Source organism: Rattus norvegicus, chromosome 20 (genome assembly GCF_021556685.1).
Source record: "Rattus norvegicus strain SHRSP/BbbUtx chromosome 20, alternate assembly SHRSP_T2T, whole genome shotgun sequence".
NCBI lineage: Eukaryota > Metazoa > Chordata > Mammalia > Rodentia > Muridae > Rattus > Rattus norvegicus.
This window is the reverse complement of record NC_141553.1, coordinates 31,873,627-31,892,500: the sequence shown is the minus strand read 5'-3', so window position 1 is coordinate 31,892,500 and position 18,874 is coordinate 31,873,627. Positions and strand designations below refer to the sequence as shown.

Below are 18,874 nucleotides of genomic sequence, written 5' to 3'. Positions count from 1 at the left end.
CCACTGGGATATTCTTGATAAACTGGTGGTGGGCCTGGAGGTGTGTAATTCTCCACACTGTACTTATGACCCCAGCCTATGTACAAGTTTTCAAACTTCCTGTAAGTGAAAAAAAAATGTCTTCTTACAACAAGTTGACCACATGATAGTAATAATGTGTTGTTATTATTTATTGGAATCATGACTTTTTTAAAACGGCATTTAAAATGCTAGAGTGAAATAGCCCCCAATTACCTGAAATTATTTGATCTAAATTGCTAAGTTGGTTATGAAAAACAAAAGGGCCACGTTCTTTCTAGATGTACACCCTACATATAGACCGCCCTCGAGAAAGGGCCTCCAATTATTCAATTATTTAATCTTTTAGAGAGATTTTCCACAAAAATCCAAAAGTTCTTATCCCTTAGCTGGGTGAAGAATAAGAGGTGTGGCTGAAAATGGGTGTGTTACTGTTTCAGGCCTGATCAGAGGAAACTGCAGAGGCTTCCCCCTGTAGGCCTCACCCCCTCCCACACCCTTCTCTAAGGGGAGTTTCAGTCAAGGATTCTGTCTGTATGCAAGGTGGGTCATGCTCTTCTTAACATGTGCATTCCTAACAAGAGCCTTCATCCTTAGTGTCTATCTCAGGCTAAAGCCCCGTCCTCCCCACAGTCCCATCCCCCACACCCTCATAGAACTTCCTGAGCCTTTCTCATGGGATTCCCTCTCAAAAAGGTGACCTCATGATGACACACACAGCTCTTCGAATCTGATCCTGAGAAGAGAACAAAAGTCAAACTTTTCCCTTCCTCATGCTGTCATGGTAAATAACTAAAAGCTTGGCTTTCACTTCTGACTTTGTGTGAGCTTTCATAGATTTCATCATATTGTTCCTCTCCTTACAATTCCTTCCACCACCCCCCATCCGTCCAACCCAGTTTTCTACACCCCCACCCTTTCACGTTGACCAACCAAGTCCAGAGCATGAGGCTTGTTTTAATAGCCAGTCTAACTAATCATGGCGGCTCAGCTCCCACCAACTCAGTTGAGCTTTCTGACACTAAGAAAGAAACAGAAACTAAACAAACGGAACGATATTCTTTCTCAGTAAGGGATAAAGGAATATTTAGTCGTCTGTTGAGCCTAATTCCCTTGAAAGTGACAGCATAAATAAAGCATATTTTAAGTAACTCTTACCAAAATGCTCAACCAAAATATCTAATTCAACTGTACCCTAAACTCTCAGAGCACTAATGAAGTAAGTCAGTGTAAAATCATGCCCATTGTAGGCAAATGGGATAATTCAGATGAAAGGGTGCAACCTTGAATCACTCTAGCTCTGGATTCCATGCTTTCCTGTATGACAGAAGCCATTTAAATAAATCATACGATATATATCTAACATGCCAAAGATGAGGTAAACTTGGCTTACCAGTCCTGTGATAACTATTTCCAGAGCCTAAATAATTACAAAAATTGCCAGACACTAAGCTAGGCAAGCACTTCAAAGCCAAATGCATATATTAATGTACTTTCAAAATGTCCTTTGTGTCAATCTAAAGTTTATGATGCAAGTTGACCAGGCCTAGTCATTTCTGTCTAGGATTTAAATTGTAAGTCATATGATGTGTGACCTTCAGTTAAACTTGCTCGACCTGTGTTTTCTCTGCTCCTTTGATTATGTCTGCAAGTTGAACATGGTTGTGAATGTCCTGCTTACAACCCAGTACACTCGGGAGTGTGCCTGCCCTGGATGAAGAAATGACTCCCTGAACAAAGCTTTCCTTCTTCTGTCCTTTGACCAGGGAAAAGGATTTTGATGTTCTGCTTACCTGCTGTGGGTAAATAAACCCTTTTCCACTTTTATGTCCTGGTGAAGCTTGCACTGGTTTTGCCCACGACCAAGGTGTAAGCTGTTGAGTTTGGTTACCAATGACTTTTTAAGAGGCCAGATACTTACTTGCCGTTGGAAAAGGCATATGCTCCAGGCCAAAGATTGGATCGAAGGACAGCGATGGCGTACTGTGGAACGAGATTTGAGGACAGCCGTGTCGTCCAAGAGGGTATATTCTGAATCTCTGGAACCCAATGAAAAATTTACAAACTTAACTCTTAAATAGACAAGAATCTACTGATAACTGAGATGATTTTTATAAATATGAAGCAATCAACATTTGCTATAAAAAATTAAAAACAGCTTGCTATAAAATCAAGAGAACTTTATGAATATTCTGGATCAATATAATTTAAGCATGCACATGTAGTACACATATATGTGCATATGTGTTATATATAAGCGTGTATCAAATATGCATAAAATTTTTGCAACAAAGATTTTACTGAAGAAAAGGTTTGGGTAGTCAGGGGGAAGAGTATGATAACCAAGGAAAGGCAATTCATTACTGTGAAAGAGAGTAATGAGTTGTAAGCAAAACAATATAGGAAGAAATACAGAAACAAGTACAGACCTCTTGTATTATTTTACTGTAGCTATGCTATGTGTGTATACAGAATACAGGACAAGAATGGTGCCAGCCTTTCTAGTTAGTTACAGCCCATATATTTTTGCCTGTGCATGACTCCCTCAGCCCCCTGCAAGGCATGTTAGTGTGGCCAAAGCATTCTTCACTCTCAACCTTCTAGAACCCATGAAGGAGAGAAGGATGAGACCTACCTCTCTGCCCACTTCTTTTGAGTCTCCAATGGCGGTATATTTAATTTACTACACAATGTGTGTGACATATAGTTTACAAGTCCCTCGTTAACAGTCATGTGAATTTACCTAGGTCTTCAGAGATTGGTGTCAAAAGAGGAGGCCCCACTTCCTGCTCTACGTAGTCAGGCTCTTCCCCCTTTTCTTCATCTTCTTCCTCTTCCTCTTCATCTTTTTGTGTAGGGTTGAACCAATTACAGCGACCCTGGAGATAAATGTTGCAAGTTTTGATGTATTAATTCTCATAATGTTCATATTCGTTCACAGCTATCAAGATGAGGTTTTTCTGTGGGAGAAATGGGTCAACTATTCTGACACGGGGTCACTTTATATATTCTCCCTGCTTTGCCATCACGCACAGCTTATTCCTTCTCTATGCTTTTGCCAAGTATTGATTCTATATCTAGGTTACTACAGGAAAAACAACAAACATATACTAGTTATTTAAAAATTTTTTTTTCTATTTCTTGGAGTTATACAACTTGAAGGTCTATGAATGCTTTAAAATGAGGACAAAATTAGTGGAAATGTTAGTGATACATTTTAATAGTTTGTAATTCTTTATATGAATGAAATAAAAGATTTTCAAAAATACATCTTTCATTTCTTTTTTTTTTAAGAGAAATGATTCCTTTGGTAACAGGGAATAAAATGAAATTCTCTAATTCTCTCCTGTGGTGGTTGGACTGCAGTGGCCAGATGGACGGTGCCACACAGGAATCCCTCCCTCAGACCAGATCTGCTGAAGTGCAGACACCATAGCTGCATGGGTCTTCTCCTTCCTGGGGTCTCGGTGGCTGACGCAGTTTCCTTCTCGTCTTCAGGCTTCATGGCAGGAAAGAGAAGTATTTCCTTGATACTGCTGGAATCTGTGAGAAACATGGTGGTTCTATCAGTACTCGCCCATGCCCCAGCCAGCTGTTGGGGGCAGCCCATAGTCCAGGGCAGTACAGAAGTCCTCATCTGTGAACATGGCCTCATCATCACAGTAGCCTTGACCTTGGCCTGTTCTTCAAACAACTGTCGTTTAGGCGTCATACACTTCCTTCTTCAGGACAAGCAGCTCAAAGCACCCAGTTAGACCCTCTTTAGAGCGGTGCCGCTGAGGGTTTGGGGAGTGGTAGCTCTCAGCGGTAGAGCGCTTGCCTAGCAAGCACAAGGCCCTGGGTTTGGTCCCCAGCTCCGGAAAAAAAAAAAAAAAGGTAAAGAAATGGAGTGGTGCCGCTCGGCCAAATGACTCATGATTTGCGGGTGGTCACAGATGAATTTGAGGACTGACGCATGTCACTCTGAGGAACTCTTCAACAAGCTTATCAAGGAGCCTGGCTGTGGTCCGAGGTGGGGGGGGGGGGCATTCCGCAGCTTTGGCAACACAAATACCATCAAGAATTTTCCGAGTTTCTCCAGACTGGTTTCTGGCAGCTTCCCACCTCGGACTTTCTCAAGGTCTTCTACCATGCTGTTTCTTTGGAAGGGTTTGTGAAGTCCACCTCAGGCTTGGTCTTCTGGCCCATCTGGGTGGTAGGTGATCTCGTAACTGCCTGTAGTGCTTTTCACCACCCCTGACAACATCTTCCCATGAGGTCATGAGAGTTGGCAAAGGCCATGTAGAACTCACAGGTGGTGAACTCAGGAATGTGAGTCAAATCGAGCCCTTTGTTCCAGAACTGGCACCCGATTTCATAAACCCAGTCAATGTCACCACCCACCAGCATCTTATGGTAGAGCTCTGGAGCAATTCTCGTATGTAAGCTCATGTCCAGCTCATTGTGGCCACAGCTTCCCTGGGGATGATGTGCATCAAGGGAGTTTTGATCTCTAGGAATCCCAGCTCATCCAAGAAACTTTTATGTATGTGACGGTCTCGGAGTGGATGATAAATTTCTGCCTCACAGAGCCTTTCAGTATCAAGTCCAAGTATCTCGGACGATACCTTGTTTCCTTGCCTTTGAGGCCAAAGTGAAGATGAGGCAGCAAGTGTAAGCAGGGGGACAGGAGTGTGATCTCCTGGGGGATGATGGGAAAGAGAGAAGGCTCTTCCAGGATTCCCCTCAACTCCAGTTACCTCTCCCCAGTGCAGTTTTTTAGCCTCTGATTTATAATTCTTGGAGTTGGCCACGACTTGTAACTTGACCCTCCTCTCCTCCAAGGTCATAGAAGATGAGCATTCCCCTAGACGCTCTCTTGGTGTGGATTCGACCTGCCACTTTTAAGGTGACGTCAGTCAGGTGGACCCCAGGCTGAGGTGACTATATTCTTGAATGAACTGAGTGGGTGAGGTGTCCACGTGGAACGTGTGTGGGTGCAAGTCCTCCCCACTGACTTTCAGCTGCTGGACTGCTTGACTTCAGGTCTTGTAGTATTGACTTGGGTCCAGAGTCTCCTCCTCAGCTTCCAGACCATCGTGAGCAGTGTGCTTGGTGGTGGCAGCAGCGGTAGTCTGGCTTAGCTGTTTCTCACTGAGCCCTTTCTGCTTGGCCTCTTTCTCTGCCAGTCTCTTCTCAGCTTTCAGATGCCTCTTCACTCTCCTGCAGTGTGACCATCTTCCCCACTCATGTTTTTTCATTTCTTTTGAAATGTTCTAATTGATTCTATTGATATGTTACTTTGGATTAGAAATCATCAGAAAGGTTTTCAGACTATTTAACATTTTTTTTGGTTCTTTTTTTTTTTTTTTTTTTTTTTTTTCGGAGCTGGGGACCAAACCCAGGGCCTTGTGCTTGCTAGGCAAGCGCTCTACCACTGAGCTAAATTCCCAACCCATTGAGCTAAATCCCCAACCCATCATTTAACATTTTAAAATCCCATCGTTATGGTCAGGCATTGTGGTACACACACTTAATTCCAGTATTCCGGAGGCAGAGGCAGGCAGATCTCTTAGTTCAAGGTTAGTTTGAGCTACATAGCAAGTACCAGTCTAGTCACAGATACGTAATCAGACCATGTTTCAAAAATATTATAACTTCCTCTTCTTTAAAGGTTTGGCGCACGCGTGCGGGTCTCTCTCTCTCTCTCTCTCTCTCTCTCTCTCTCTCTGTGTGTGTGTGTGTGTGTGTGTGTGTGTGACATGTGTGCAGGTGTTCATGGAAGTCAGAAGAAGATATCAAATATTCTGAAGCTGGAGTTAAAAGCCAAAAGCAATGCGGTGTCTGACAGGGATATCAGGAACCAAACTTGGGTCTTCTAGAAGAGTAGAATGTACTCGTATCAGATGAAAACTGATGTCCAGTTCGCATACTTAATTATTTATAGAATATTCCTAAAATATAAATGGTTTTGGGGGTTGGGAATTTAGCTCAGTGGTAGAGCACTTGCCTAGCAAGTGCAAGGCCCTGGGTTCGGTCCCCAGCTCCGAAAAAAAAAAAGAAAAAAGAAAAAAAAATAAATGGTTTTGAGTCATTGCCATGATAACTCCAGTTAAATGGTTAATAATGGTACATATCTGGCCTTCACGGTACTTTCTTTAGTATTTATTTTTATTAGCATTTAACAACTGAACAAAGTAATGTTTCATTGTGATGTTTTCATACAGTTATATAATGTATTTTGATAATATTAGCCCATTACCTTCTCTTGCACCCCCTTCCCATGCTAATTATCAGTAACAAAATTTTATTTTATTTTTTTTTTTTTTGTGGTTCTTTTTTTTCGGAGCTGGGGACCGAACCCAGGGCCTTGTGCTTCCTAGGTAAGCGCTCTACCACTGAGCTAAATCCCCAACCCCAGTAACAAAATTTTAAACGGGATAAGATTGGAGTTCTAACTTCTCTGATAATAACTCTTGCTTGGAGCGTTCAGAAGCAGCTTTTATCTATATGGATTTGGGACGACGATTTTCTCCCTGTGATGGAGGAGGGGAGCAGATGTTTCAGGGTAATGGCCTCCGAGTCCTTTGTCTCACATCTCACGCTATCGTGAATGAGCTAAAATCACATTACCACTTCTCCCAACAATCTGCCTCAGACCCCTCAGCATAAAAATAGAGGGGGTGCTGCTGCCCTCATTGGGTTGTGGTGAGGAATGAATCCGTGTGTCACGTGACTGATTACACGTAGTGTATTTAGCACAAGGAGGTCTGTATAACCACTGTGCGAAACTGGTTTTTGTTTCTGCCATAATGTTTTAGTGTTTCTTACATAAATGTTTCATAGAGTAGAATAAAAACTATTGGGCTAGAGAGATGGCTCAGTGGTTAAGAGCACCGACTGCTCTTCCAGAGGTCCTGAGTTCAATTCCCAGCAACCACATGGTGGCTCACAACCATCTGTAATGAGATCTGATGCCCTCTTCTGGAGTGTCTGAAGACAGCTACAGTGTGCTTATATATAATAAATGAATAAATCTTTAAAAAAAAAAAAAAAAACTCTTGACAAAGTTAATACACACCAATATTTAAAACATAAGCATAAGCATTTTAGACCCCCCCTGAAGTGTGTCTGTGTACTTCCTGAAGGCGCCATTACCTGAGGAAGAATGTACTGCGCGTGATGAACCCAGTTGGAGAGAGACTCCACCAGGTCAATCACTTGGATGCCTTCAAAGTCAGAGTTTTCCTCATAGCTGTCCCGACCACCTTCCACCTCCTCTTCCTCTCCTTCCTCTTCACCAAACTGATAGAATCCCAGAGGGCTGACGTGCGTCCCTGCCGAAATGCGGGCAATTTGTGCTCTTAAGTAATTGCTCTCATTCCCTGGGAAGGGTGGGTAGCTTACGATGGCTGCGTCTAGTCGCCCCGTGAAAAACTTCTTGATTTTTCTTGCAGTGACAATTTGCGCGGGTGTAACTGATGGCAACCTTACCCACGGCCTCCCAGGCTCACTGCAAACGAAATAGACATACTTGTTGGCACCAGTTCTACTCTCTTCCTTAGGTATAGCCTGTGGGGCCTTGTACAAGGGCTTCGGTAATTCATCTTCCTCGCTGTCACCGGCTTCACTTCCTCCATTGTCCCTCTCTTCAGCTATCCCTTCCTCTTCCACCTCCTCTTCGTCTTCGCCGTCACGAAATTCCACCTCGGCAACAATGTAGTTCATTTCCAGCCCCAAGATCTTGCCCCAGAAGCGGCATCTTTGGATTGGGTGTGTGTCAGTAAGTTGCTTGAGGGCAAGAAATATTCGATAAGTCTCATCTGTTCCCAAACCGACTCCAGCTTGCTCGAAATAATAAGCCGATTCCATCACATTGGGCAGAGAGCTTTCTGCCTAGGAAAACAAATAGCCACAGTTAAAGTTTTACTCATAAGAGGAATGTTCGCCTGTTTCCTATCTTGATTCTAGCCCTAGTTTCTTCCATGATATGCCCTGAATTGTGTTAATCCCCAAACTTCAGCTCTTCCCTCAAGAATATAAATAACTTCTTACACCAATTGTGTACTGTACTCATTGACATGACAGTTTTTATGGGACTCTTAGAAAGAACTTAACAATTGCTAAAGATAAGAATTCAAACCAGGCAAGGCCCTTCACAGTCTGAGCCCAGCCCTCAGGAGGCAGAGCAGAGAGATCTTTGTGAGTCTGAAACCAACATGGCCTAAATAGCAGGTTCCAAGCCAGCCTTATAGTGAGTCTGTACGGATTAAAAAAAAATCAATATTTTTTCATCTAAAGTAAGTGACTGATGCTGAAATAAATATAGAATCACATATAGATGTGTGTATATACATTTATGTTATACTATTAAAGCTAAGTATAAAATTCATGGTGTTACATATATGTCAGGTAAATAACAATCTATATAGCAACCCGGAAGCTGAAGTGAAGGTAAAAAAGGAAAATATTTTGGGGAGTGTTTGACATTGTAGTAAATAACAATTGAAATACTCAGGACAGGGCTGGACAGATGGCTCAGTGGTTAAGAGCACCCCACTGCTCTTCCAGAGGTCCTGAGTTCAATTCCCAGCAACCACATGGTGGCTCACAACCATCTGTAAAGAGATCCGATGCCCTCTTCTGGTGTGTCTGAAGACAGCTACAGTGTACCTATATATAATAAATAAATAAATCTTAAAAAAAAAAAAGAAATACTCAGGACAAACACAATTCCATAAAAGAAATACAGGAAAAGGAACGCATAGTGCCTAACAGACAACGGAGTAACATTTACAAGAGCAAAAGCCACACTGAAGCAAGGTCCTTCCCAGTCGTAACTCACAGGCTAGAGCAGTTGAGAATACTTATTATTCTGACAAATGATGTGCTATTCTTTATATTTTCCTCACTGTGGACTCAAAATAAATATAAAGATATTGGGGGGGTTGTGTTTGTTTTGTTTTGATTTTTGGTTTTTATTTTTTTCTTTCTAAGACAAAGTCTTACTTAGAATGTAGCTCTCACTGGCCTAGAACTCAACTATGTAGACCAGGGTGACCTCGAATTTATAAAGCTCTGCCTGCCTCCAAGTGCTGGGACTGAAACCCACCTGGCGTGGCTAATACCACACCCTCTAAAGTCCTCCCCTGTGACATAGGGTTGTAAAATTCTTTCCTCGGCATGTAGGGTGTCACTTGCTCTTGGCCCTGTGTACTTATCTACAGCACCATAGGGTCCAAAGCACAGCTCTGGAGGTCAAAAGACGGCTTTCTGGAGTTGGTTCTGCCCTTAGCATGCAGATTCAGAGACTGAACCGGGCGAGGCCTTTAGGCATGGCCGCAGGAGCCTTTACCCTCTTGCTGGCCCCTGAGGGGAAGCTGTACTCTTCATCTCATAGCTCAGCCCTTATGTCCCATGGTTGCTGACCTGACCCTTTATTTGGAAGATTCTAGAAATATGCTCAAGAGCTCCAGATCCAAAATGGCTTACGTCTCAGTCAGCTCCTTAGATTGGGGTGCAGACCCTGAAGCTGCCTTAGACAGCTGGGAGCCCTTTTCCTATATTTAAATATCAAGACAAATGGAGGTTACCACAGAAAAAGAATGTTTAAGTTTTGTACTTAACTTAAAAGAAAACGTGCAACTTAATCTAAAATTTTGAACTGCAGCCATGTGTCACTTTACACTAACACATTTGAAGAAATTTCATTCAGCGAGTTGGTCTTCCAAGTATCATAAAGCAAATCTTTTCAAACCCAGATGACATAGCCTCCCAAATACCCAGTATCCAAAACTATGTTTACTTTAAATTGTTTTAACGTTAATCTTAGTTTTATGGGTATGGGTATGTAGACGGCCTGTATGTCTGTGCAGCATGTTAGATTGCCCGGACATGGAGTTCTGATCGAGAGCCTCCAGGAGGGAGCTTGGCATCAGGCCCATGTCCTCTGAAAGTGTAGTCAGTGCTCACAACCACTGAGCCTTCTCGACAGCTTTCTACCTCCACTTTCAGGAAAGAATTTCACTGTGAATCCATCGCTAGCAGGATGCTCACTATGTAAGCCAGGCTGGCCTGGGACGCATACAGACTTCCCCACCTCTGCCTCCTCTGCCCCCTCTCCTCCACTGCCCCCTCTCCTCCTCTGCCCCCTCTCCTCCTCTGCCTCCTCTCCTCCTCTGCCCCCTCTCCTCCTCTGCCTCCTTTGCCTCCTCTGCCTCCTCTGCCTCCTCTGCCCCCTCTCCTCCTCTGCCCCCTCTCCTCCTCTGCCTCCTCTCCTCCTCTGCCCCCTCTGCCCCCTCTCCTCCTCTGCCCCCTCTCCTCCTCTGCCCCCTCTCCTCCTCTGCCCCCTCTCCTCCTCTGCCCCCTCTCCTCCTCTGCCCCCTCTCCTCCTCTGCCCCCTCTCCTCCTCTGCCTCCTCTGCCCCCTCTGCCTCTCTGCCTCCTCTCCTCCTTTGCCTCCTCTCCTCCTCTCCTCCTCTGCCCCCTCTGCCCCCTCTCCTCCTCTCCTCCTCTGCCCCCTCTGCCCCCTCTCCTCCTCTGCCCCCTCTCCTCCTCTGCCCCCTCTCCTCCTCTCCTCCTCTGCCCCCTCTGCCCCCTCTCCTCCTCTGCCCCCTCTCCTCCTCTGCCCCCTCTCCTCCTCTGCCCCCTCTGCCCCCTCTCCTCCTCTGCCCCCTCTGCCCCCTCTCCTCCTCTCCTCCTCTGCCCCCTCTGCCCCCTCTCCTCTTCTCCTCCTCTGTCCCCTCTGCCCCCTCTCCTCCTCTCCTCCTCTGCCCCCTCTGCCCCCTCTCCTCCTCTCCTCCTCTCCTCCTCTGCCCCCTCTGCCTCCTCTGCCTCCGGTCTCCTCAGGCTCCTGCCTCTGCCTCTGGCCCATGCTGGAACTAAAGCATACTCTGTCATGTGCTCACTGTGTCTACTTTTAAGTAAGGCTTTTCTCTACAGCAGGTTTGTTGTTTATAGAGCCATCACCCTAAACACACAAGGGTTTCTTGCTGTTTGTTTTAAATCCACCTTTTAAAAATTAATTATCTTATTTATTTACATTTAAAATGCTGTCCCCCTTCCAGGTCTCCCTTCCCCTCCCCCTCCACTTTGCCTCTAAGAAGGTGCTCCCCCATCCATCCAACACACAAGGTTTTCCACCTCATTGCATAGCACTTCCTTCTATAGTAGGTTCTCATCCCCACCCTCAAATACACGCACGCGTGTGCGCACACACACACACACGCACACACATGCACATGCACGCGCACACGCACGCACGCACACGCACACACACATGCACATACACACATGCACGCACACACACATGCACACGCAAATGCACACGCACTCACACATGCACACACACACGCACTCGCACACACACATACATGCACACACATTTTGTTATGTTTTGGGAGGCCAGTTTCTTGATATCAATGAAAATAATTTATTTACATTTCTTACTGTTGAAATGTCTGGGAGCAGACATGGGTTTATACCTTCTTATTAAGTACTCACTGAATAAGGCGTGTGTGGTGGTTTGAAATAGGAATGGTCCCTATAGATATCTATATTTAAATGCTTAGTCACCAGGGCATGAAACTCTTTGAAAGGATTAGAAGGATTGGGACGTGTCGACTAGTTTGAGAAAATGTGTCACTGGCGGTGGACTTTGAAGTTTCAAAAGTCCATGCCAGGCCCAGGCTCTCCTTGCCTGTGGCTCAGGAGAGAGTTTTTATCTGCTGCTACCACACTCCCCATCATGATGATAATAGACCTAAACTCCAAAACTATATGCAAGTCCCCTATTATGGCTGCCTTCAGATCAAGATATAAAACTATTGGCTCCTCTATCACCGTGTCTACCTGCACGCTGCCATGCTTCCTGCTATGATGATAATGGATTAAACTTCTGAACCTGTAAGCCAGCCCCTATTAAATGTTTGCCTTTCTGAGAGTTGTCTTGTTCACAATGTCTCTTCACAGCAATAGATCAGTGACTCAGGCAGAATGGATGTCATATTGAATTATGCACCTATTAGTGACTTTTTAGAAAATCACAGACATATATGGCCAAGGTCCCATAAAATTTCAAGAAAAAAAAAAGTATCACTTATTGACAGAGAAGTTGCTATATGATTATTGCGAAGTGTATTGATTATAAAAGGCTGGAAGGGATGTCAGAAAAATCTGACTCAGACACCATTTACAGAGCTTTAAAACAGTTGGTAAGCTTAGGAAGAAAATTCCATCTACCCTTGAGATGCCAGTGTTCATTCGTAGCGTCTTGTTGGTCATCACTTATTACCGTCCACAGAGCTTTAGACATGGCGTGTTCATGAAGCAAACCCCACCCATCTCTGAGATTCCCGTTAATAGCACTGGGATAGTTGGTAACCACTTACAATTTCCTCCTCCAATTCTGAATCAGCTCCTTCCAAATGTCCCTGCAGGAAAAGGGCCTTCTGTGTCTCTGCTAGCTCATACGCTGGAAGCATCTCGTTTTCATTGTGGAGGGTGTCTAATTTTTTATCAAAATGTGACATTTTCACATCCTGGCTTATATTCTCAACGACGTCAACAGCATCCACAGGACGCTCATCTAGTATCTTGGTCAACACTTTAGAAAGATGATCATATCTATGCAAACAGAAAATTCCAGACAACATATACATCATGAGCACTTAACAAGGATTTCACACAATTCCAGTTGGGTTTTAGGGCAGTTAAAACTTTTGAACTCGGGGCTGGGGATTTAGCTCAGTGGTAGAGCGCTTACCTAGGAAGCGCAAGGCCCTGGGTTCGGTCCCCAGCTCCGAAAAAAAGAACCAAAAAAAAAAAAAAAAACTTTTGAACTCTTAAGAGAATTGAAGTGAAGGTATTGTCTGTCGCTCCAGATAGAACCTATAATTTGCTTAAGTAAATCCTCCTCTATGATGTGGGTATTTAGGCTAGTAGAGGAAAACACAGCAACACGATACACAGTCCACATCATTACTTCCACATGTCAGCTCTGAAAATGGAGTCTCTTAGCTATAAGCTATATGCCATCAGTGGTGAACAGGTTTTTTTTGTTGTTGTTGTTGTTTTGGTTTTTTTTTTTAATATTTATTTATTTTATGTACAGCATTATGCCTGCATATGTGACTGTAGGCCAGAAGAGGGCACCAGATCTCATGACAGATGGTTGTGAGCCACCATGTGGTTGCTGGGAATTGAACTCAGGACCTCTGGAAGAGCAGTCAGTGCTCTTAACCGCTGAGCCATCTCTCCAGCCCCTGGTGAACAGTTTCTACTCTTACCTTAAATTCTTTTTTGTTCCCCATCCTTGCCCACACCAAATATAACTAGATCTCCAAATCCTGCTAACTTTTTAAGAGCCACGTCCCAACCCTCTTATGTATTTTAAAATCTTTCTTTCCAGTTACGTCCATGCATGTGGATATGCGCAGTGAAAGCAAGTGCCCACGGAGACTAGAACATGCCAGATCTCCTGGAATCCGTGACGTAATTGCTTGTGAGTTGCCTGATACAGGTGCTGGAAACCAAACTCCAGTCCTGTAAAAGAGCAGTACACACTCAGGACTGCAGGGCCATCTCTCCAGCTCCTGTTACATTTTTTTTTTAATTATCTATTTAATCTATGTGAGTGTTTTCCTTTGCATTTCCGTGTGTGTGTGTGTGTGTGTGTGTGTGTGTGTGTGTGTGTGTGTGTGTGTGTGTGTGTGTGTGTAACATTTGCATGCTGGTTCCTGAGGCCAGAAGTTATTGTACCCTTGTACCCCCTGGAACTGGAGTTGACAGAGCATGTGGGTGCTGCCTACCGAATCCTGATCTGCAAGAGCAGCTAGTGTTCCTAACCACTGAGCCCTCTCTCCAGCTCCTACATCATATTTTGAAAACAACGACTTGCTTCAATGTTTTTAGGCCCCCAAAGAACGCATTTCATTTGCCATCTACTCACATACATTTACTCCACCCACCTTTTAAACTATTTTTGTTAGTTCTTGGAGGATTTTACATGTGTTTGATCATTCACCTTCCCTCTCCCAGCTCTTCCCAGATCCATCATGCCCCTCCTCTACCACCCAACTTTGTGACCTTTTATTTTGCCTCCACCAAGGCCAATTGGTGCTGCGCAAATATTCTTAGATGTGTGGCCTTCCTCTGGAGTGGTGATTGTAGCATTTTGCTCTGTTTTATTTCACAACTAAATTAGTAGAACTTCATTTAGCCTCCCACCAATTAATTGCACGGTTCATAAGAGACAGTCTTTCTCAAGCACCAGGTTTTAGGTCTTTGAAGACCCCAGTCACACCGTTCAGTTGTTTGGAGCGAGAATTTCTAGAAAGTTACACTATCACGAGCTCTCATGTTAAAGCCGCAACGGATGTCAAGAACATACCTGGATGGTTTGTTATCGCATGTTAAGACAAAGACCTAGCATGTTTTAAAAGTAGCCAGGTTTTCTGTTTCATGTAGAACTTTCAGTGCTCAAATCTTAGGGCAGTCTTAAGAAAACGAGGATGGGAGGGCACCACAGCACTCAAGCCACACAAGTCCTCGAATGGTTACAAGGACACATGCTATCACTATAGTCAACTATACAATGTACCAACATGCTGGGAGCTTAGATCTCATGACTTTACAATTCCTCCCAAGTCAAGAGTAAGCAAAACAAACAACAGAAGAATAACCCCGCCCCTCCAAACAAAAGCCAAACAAACAAAAAAACTGTGTGACTAGGGTCTACAAAGACCTAAGAGAATCATCACCAGGGGCTCAGTTTTAAGTGTTAAATGCAGTTATCTCCCTAATTTACTTCCTTTGTATTTTATTTTTCCTCCTTTTTGTCTGTCTGTCTGTCTATCTGTCTGTCTGTCTGTCTGTCTGTCTATTCTACTACTTAAATTTATATAGGGTCCCACTGTGTTTCCCTGGGTGACCTGGAACTTGCTGTGCATACCTGGCTGGTCTATAGCTTGCCGGCTCCCTACTGTGGCCTGGAATTAAAAGTCCCCCCCCCCACACACACACCCAGTAACTTTCTTTTCCAAATGTATTCCTTTCACATTCAATTTTCTTTCGCTTCCAACATATTTTCACAGAAATAGTCACCTGACTCTGCTCCGGCTCCACGTCGTCACCCCACCTCACCCCCTCGAGACACTTACAGGTTTAAGCCAGACTTGCTGCTGGTACTCAGCAGGTAGGCTTTTGCATTCTGGACGGCCACCTCAAGCATACTGGGGGCTGCTTCGCTGGCACCAACCTCAGGCTGGTCTGGATCACAGTTACTGTTTGAGTCTTCCTCTTGTAAAAGGTCAAATCTCAGCCCTTTGTACTTGGGCTTGTTCCAGGCGGCATCCCTTCTCCCACCCAGGTCAGGGTGGGGTGGCTGTGACAGCGGGAAGGCACTTTCCTCTGTGTGGCTTGTGTAGTGAGAAGTTGATTTTCTTGCAGCAGAAGATGGTTCCCAAGGATCAGAATAAGGCGTCCCGGTGTCAGTAATCCCACTAGGGGCCCTCTCTGCGTGTGATGCAGTCACAGGATCCTGAGTAGTTGTAGTTTGGAGAGGCGTGGAATGAAACTCCAGAGGAGGTGGGGGAGGGGAGGATGACACTCCTAGTCCAGCGGTGAGGTGTCCCAGAGACAGGCTGGCTCTAGGCTGGCTGCCCCAAGAGGGGCTCCTTTTGGGTGAGGGTTCGGTGTCTGACCTTTGCTCCTCTTCCCGGTACTCAGGTGATGCGAGAGCAGGATCCGGGGGAGAAACTTCGGACTCTCCTTGCCATGATCTCTCTGCTCCCTCTGGCTCTTGATTTTCCTTTTCTTGTTTCAGAGAGGTAGAATTTTCCATAAGTGTCAAAAAAAAATTCCTCTGAAGGGAGCGTGCGGATATGGAAGAAAGCAACACCGGGCTTTGTTGAGATCTAAGTGATCAATTTCTGGATCGACCTGCCTCCACAGGTTGCAAGCGTCCTGTTTCCATAACAACCCCAGGCTGGCAGTCTCCACGGAAAATCAAACAGACCTGTTGCTAGGATTTTAGGGAGGAGACTGGTTTTGTGATTTGGTGAAGTCTCTGTCCCTCTTCCTAGCTCAGCCAATCCGAACCCGACCCTTTCGGGTTTTTTGTTTTGTTTTACTTTGTTTCGTTTTGGGAACCCAAGACTTGCAAGGTGAGAGCAAAAGTGGAACTGTGATCCGCTGTTGGAGGTCTTTAAGGGTATGACAGCTCGATCCAGGTTATGGATATGAAGTATGTCTATGAAGTGTGGCTCAGGGGTTAAGAGCAATGGCTGCTCTTCCTGAAGTCCTGAGTTCAAATCCCAGCAACCACATGGTGGCTCACAACCATCTGTAATGGGATCTGATGTCCTCTTCTGGCATGCAGGTGTACATGCAGATAGTGTACTAATATACATAAAAACAATTAAAAAATTTTAAATAATCTTTTTATTTATTGGGGAATAATGCATAAAGCCAAGTAGTTTTTCTACATTCTCTTTTCCCTACTATTTGGGTGGTAAGTGTGAAACACAAGACCTTTGCATTCTAGGGATGTTCTCTACTAGGACATGATGCCATAGTCCTCTACTTTTTTCAAAGGTGTTTTACTTGATCTTTTGGAAATACACATATGTCTGATTCCAAAGACCCAAGGAAGAGCCTGGCCCAGTATTCTGTAGTGTCTTTATTTCAGTGCTGTCAGTTCTTAAACTAGAGTATAGCTATTACCTCCTTCACGATGCCACAAAGATGGGCACATTAGCTGTAGAGAAAAGCATAACTCAGTGACGTTTAGTCACAACAAAATGACTACCTAGTCTATCAAAATACAGCTTCGCTTTTCTTCCCCCAAGGACCTAAATTCATGGATCAAATTAAAATCCACCATGTTTCATGTTAAGTTCTAGGAGTTCTTTGTAACTATAGCATAACACTAAATGCATATGCACATTTGTTCTTCTGTATTTCCCTATAGGTACCCTCAATAAGTTTCTGAAGACCATAATTTTAGGGAAAGATTACAAGTTTTATATTATATGGTGAATCTAACAAATTGTTTATTTGGGTTCATCTCTTCAGCTCAATGTCATATGACCTACACTTGAGGCAAGTGTATAGATAAAAAGTATTCAGGTACAAAATTCTTAGTGCCTGTGTCACAAATATATTTGAGGAAAATGTCAAGTCTTCCATGGAATTACTGTCTTCTCTTTGAGAAACATGATTTCATTAGCCAGGGGCACCAACGTTCTCAACCTCTTCTGAAGTCAGGAATCCCCTTTCTGAAACTGTCTTCAGAGTGAGACAGGCCATGGTTTCATCTTCCTTGTAGATTTGAATCTCAGTTACCGAGACACCAATGTCAAAAACCCGGAGCCAACAGGTAATTTTAGCACCTCCAGCATCTTGCACACATTCACGAAATCTTCCGGTGAGAGCAATTCTATTCCTTGAAGTTTCCTGAATAATACATCTCTGTGAGGGACATCATCCCCACCCCACTCCTTGTTTCTCTAGAGATGCTAGCAATATTCCAGTCAGCTGTTGGACTAGCTGCATGTGGTACTACATACCTAAGCCTTAGTTTCCCTAGCAACTGATTTGGTTATCCCACACCTAGCAACTGATGCTCTCATCTTCTGATGCTTCTCTTTAATCTCATTAATGATTGATTTTGATAATACCACCATCTCCTTAGTCTTGATTATTAACTTATGAAGGTCTTCAAAGGCCTCAAAATGTTTTTGTCAGCTTCTTCTCCTCTCCTCCTTCTCCTTCTCCTTCTCCTTCTCCTTCTCTTTCTCCTTCTTCTTCTTCTTCTTCTTCTTCTTCTTCTTCTTCTTCTTCTTCTTCTCCTTCTCCTTCTCTTCCTCCTCCTCCTCCTCTTCTTCCTCCTCCTCCTCCTCCTCCTCCTCCCCACCCGCCCTCCCTCACTCCCTCTCTCTCTCCTCTTTGAGTTTCCTTTCAATACCTACAATTCCTACAGGTCTAGTGTTTCCTAGCTGGGAAGCTGGTGCATTCTTCCATCTTCTCTGCATTATTTCCTCTAATAAATGCCTGTAAAACAAAATCTGGCTATGTTCTTTGTTTTTTTTGTTTGTTTGTTTGTTTGTTTGTTTTTGTTTTTTTTTTTTTGTTTTCCCAGAGCTGGGGACCGAACCCAGGGCCTTAGCGTTTGCTAGGCAAGCGCTCTACCACTGAGCTAAATCCCCAACCCCTGGCTATGTTCTTTGAAGGACAGTTTGCTGTATGAATTTTTAGTGCTCTGGAATGGACCAAACTCGTTGCTTGCTGGAGCTAGGTACACAGGAAGCACGATTTTGTCACTCTTCACAGTTCCAGTGCCACGGAGTACCCATTATTTTTCAGGTCTATCCACATCAGTCTACGTGTAATAATAAGAGTTGCAGCATCAAAATCTATCCCGAGTTCTTTGATTGCCAGGAGGCCTTTGGTTCACCCTAAGCTTTGGTGCAAGGCGGGAGCCAGCCAGGCCCACCTCTGCTGCTCGCCATTGCTCCCTGGCTTCGAGCCATGCCCTCTAGTGGCCACTGGGATTGGGGAGGTCTAGAGGGAGCATGGAGATAGCAACTTCGTGTGTATCTAGAATTTACATCTCTCTATAATAACTTAGTCAGGGAAGATATAAGGAAGGAAATTAAAGACTTTTTAGAATTTAATGAAAAGGAAGGCACAGCATACCCAAACTTATAGGACACAATGAAAGCAGTGCTAAAAGGAAAGGTCATAGCTCTGAGTGCCTCCAAAAAGAAATTGGAGAGATCATATACCAGCAGCTAGACAGCACATTTGAAAGCTCTAGAGCAAAAAGAAGCAAATACACCCAAGAGGGGTAAGACAGCAATGAATAATCAAAATTAGGA

The 18,874-nt window shown here is 44.2% G+C and overlaps 1 protein-coding gene and 2 pseudogenes across 1 annotated transcript in view; all 3 read right to left on the bottom strand.

Moving 5' to 3' along the window:
* Rsph4a (radial spoke head component 4A) overlaps positions 1 to 15,976 on the bottom strand; it is a 16,167-nt gene extending 191 nt beyond the window's left edge. The window contains exons 1-6 of the mRNA NM_001107629.2: positions 15,155 to 15,976; positions 12,386 to 12,620; positions 7,156 to 7,893; positions 2,762 to 2,897; positions 1,940 to 2,057; positions 1 to 99 (exon numbers count right to left, since the gene is read on the bottom strand). The exon at positions 1 to 99 is cut by the window's left edge and continues 191 nt beyond it. Coding sequence (NP_001101099.2) covers positions 1 to 99; positions 1,940 to 2,057; positions 2,762 to 2,897; positions 7,156 to 7,893; positions 12,386 to 12,620; positions 15,155 to 15,837 — 2,009 coding nt within the window. The 5' untranslated portion in view covers positions 15,838 to 15,976. The remainder of the gene's footprint in view (positions 100 to 1,939; positions 2,058 to 2,761; positions 2,898 to 7,155; positions 7,894 to 12,385; positions 12,621 to 15,154) is intronic.
* Positions 3,308 to 5,258, bottom strand: Kars1-ps1 (lysyl-tRNA synthetase 1, pseudogene 1; annotated as a pseudogene).
* A 1,081-nt stretch (positions 15,977 to 17,057) lies between the features above and the next one.
* On the bottom strand, positions 17,058 to 18,401 carry Vps36-ps1 (vacuolar protein sorting 36, pseudogene 1; annotated as a pseudogene).
* Positions 18,402 to 18,874: the final 473 nt, after the last annotated feature.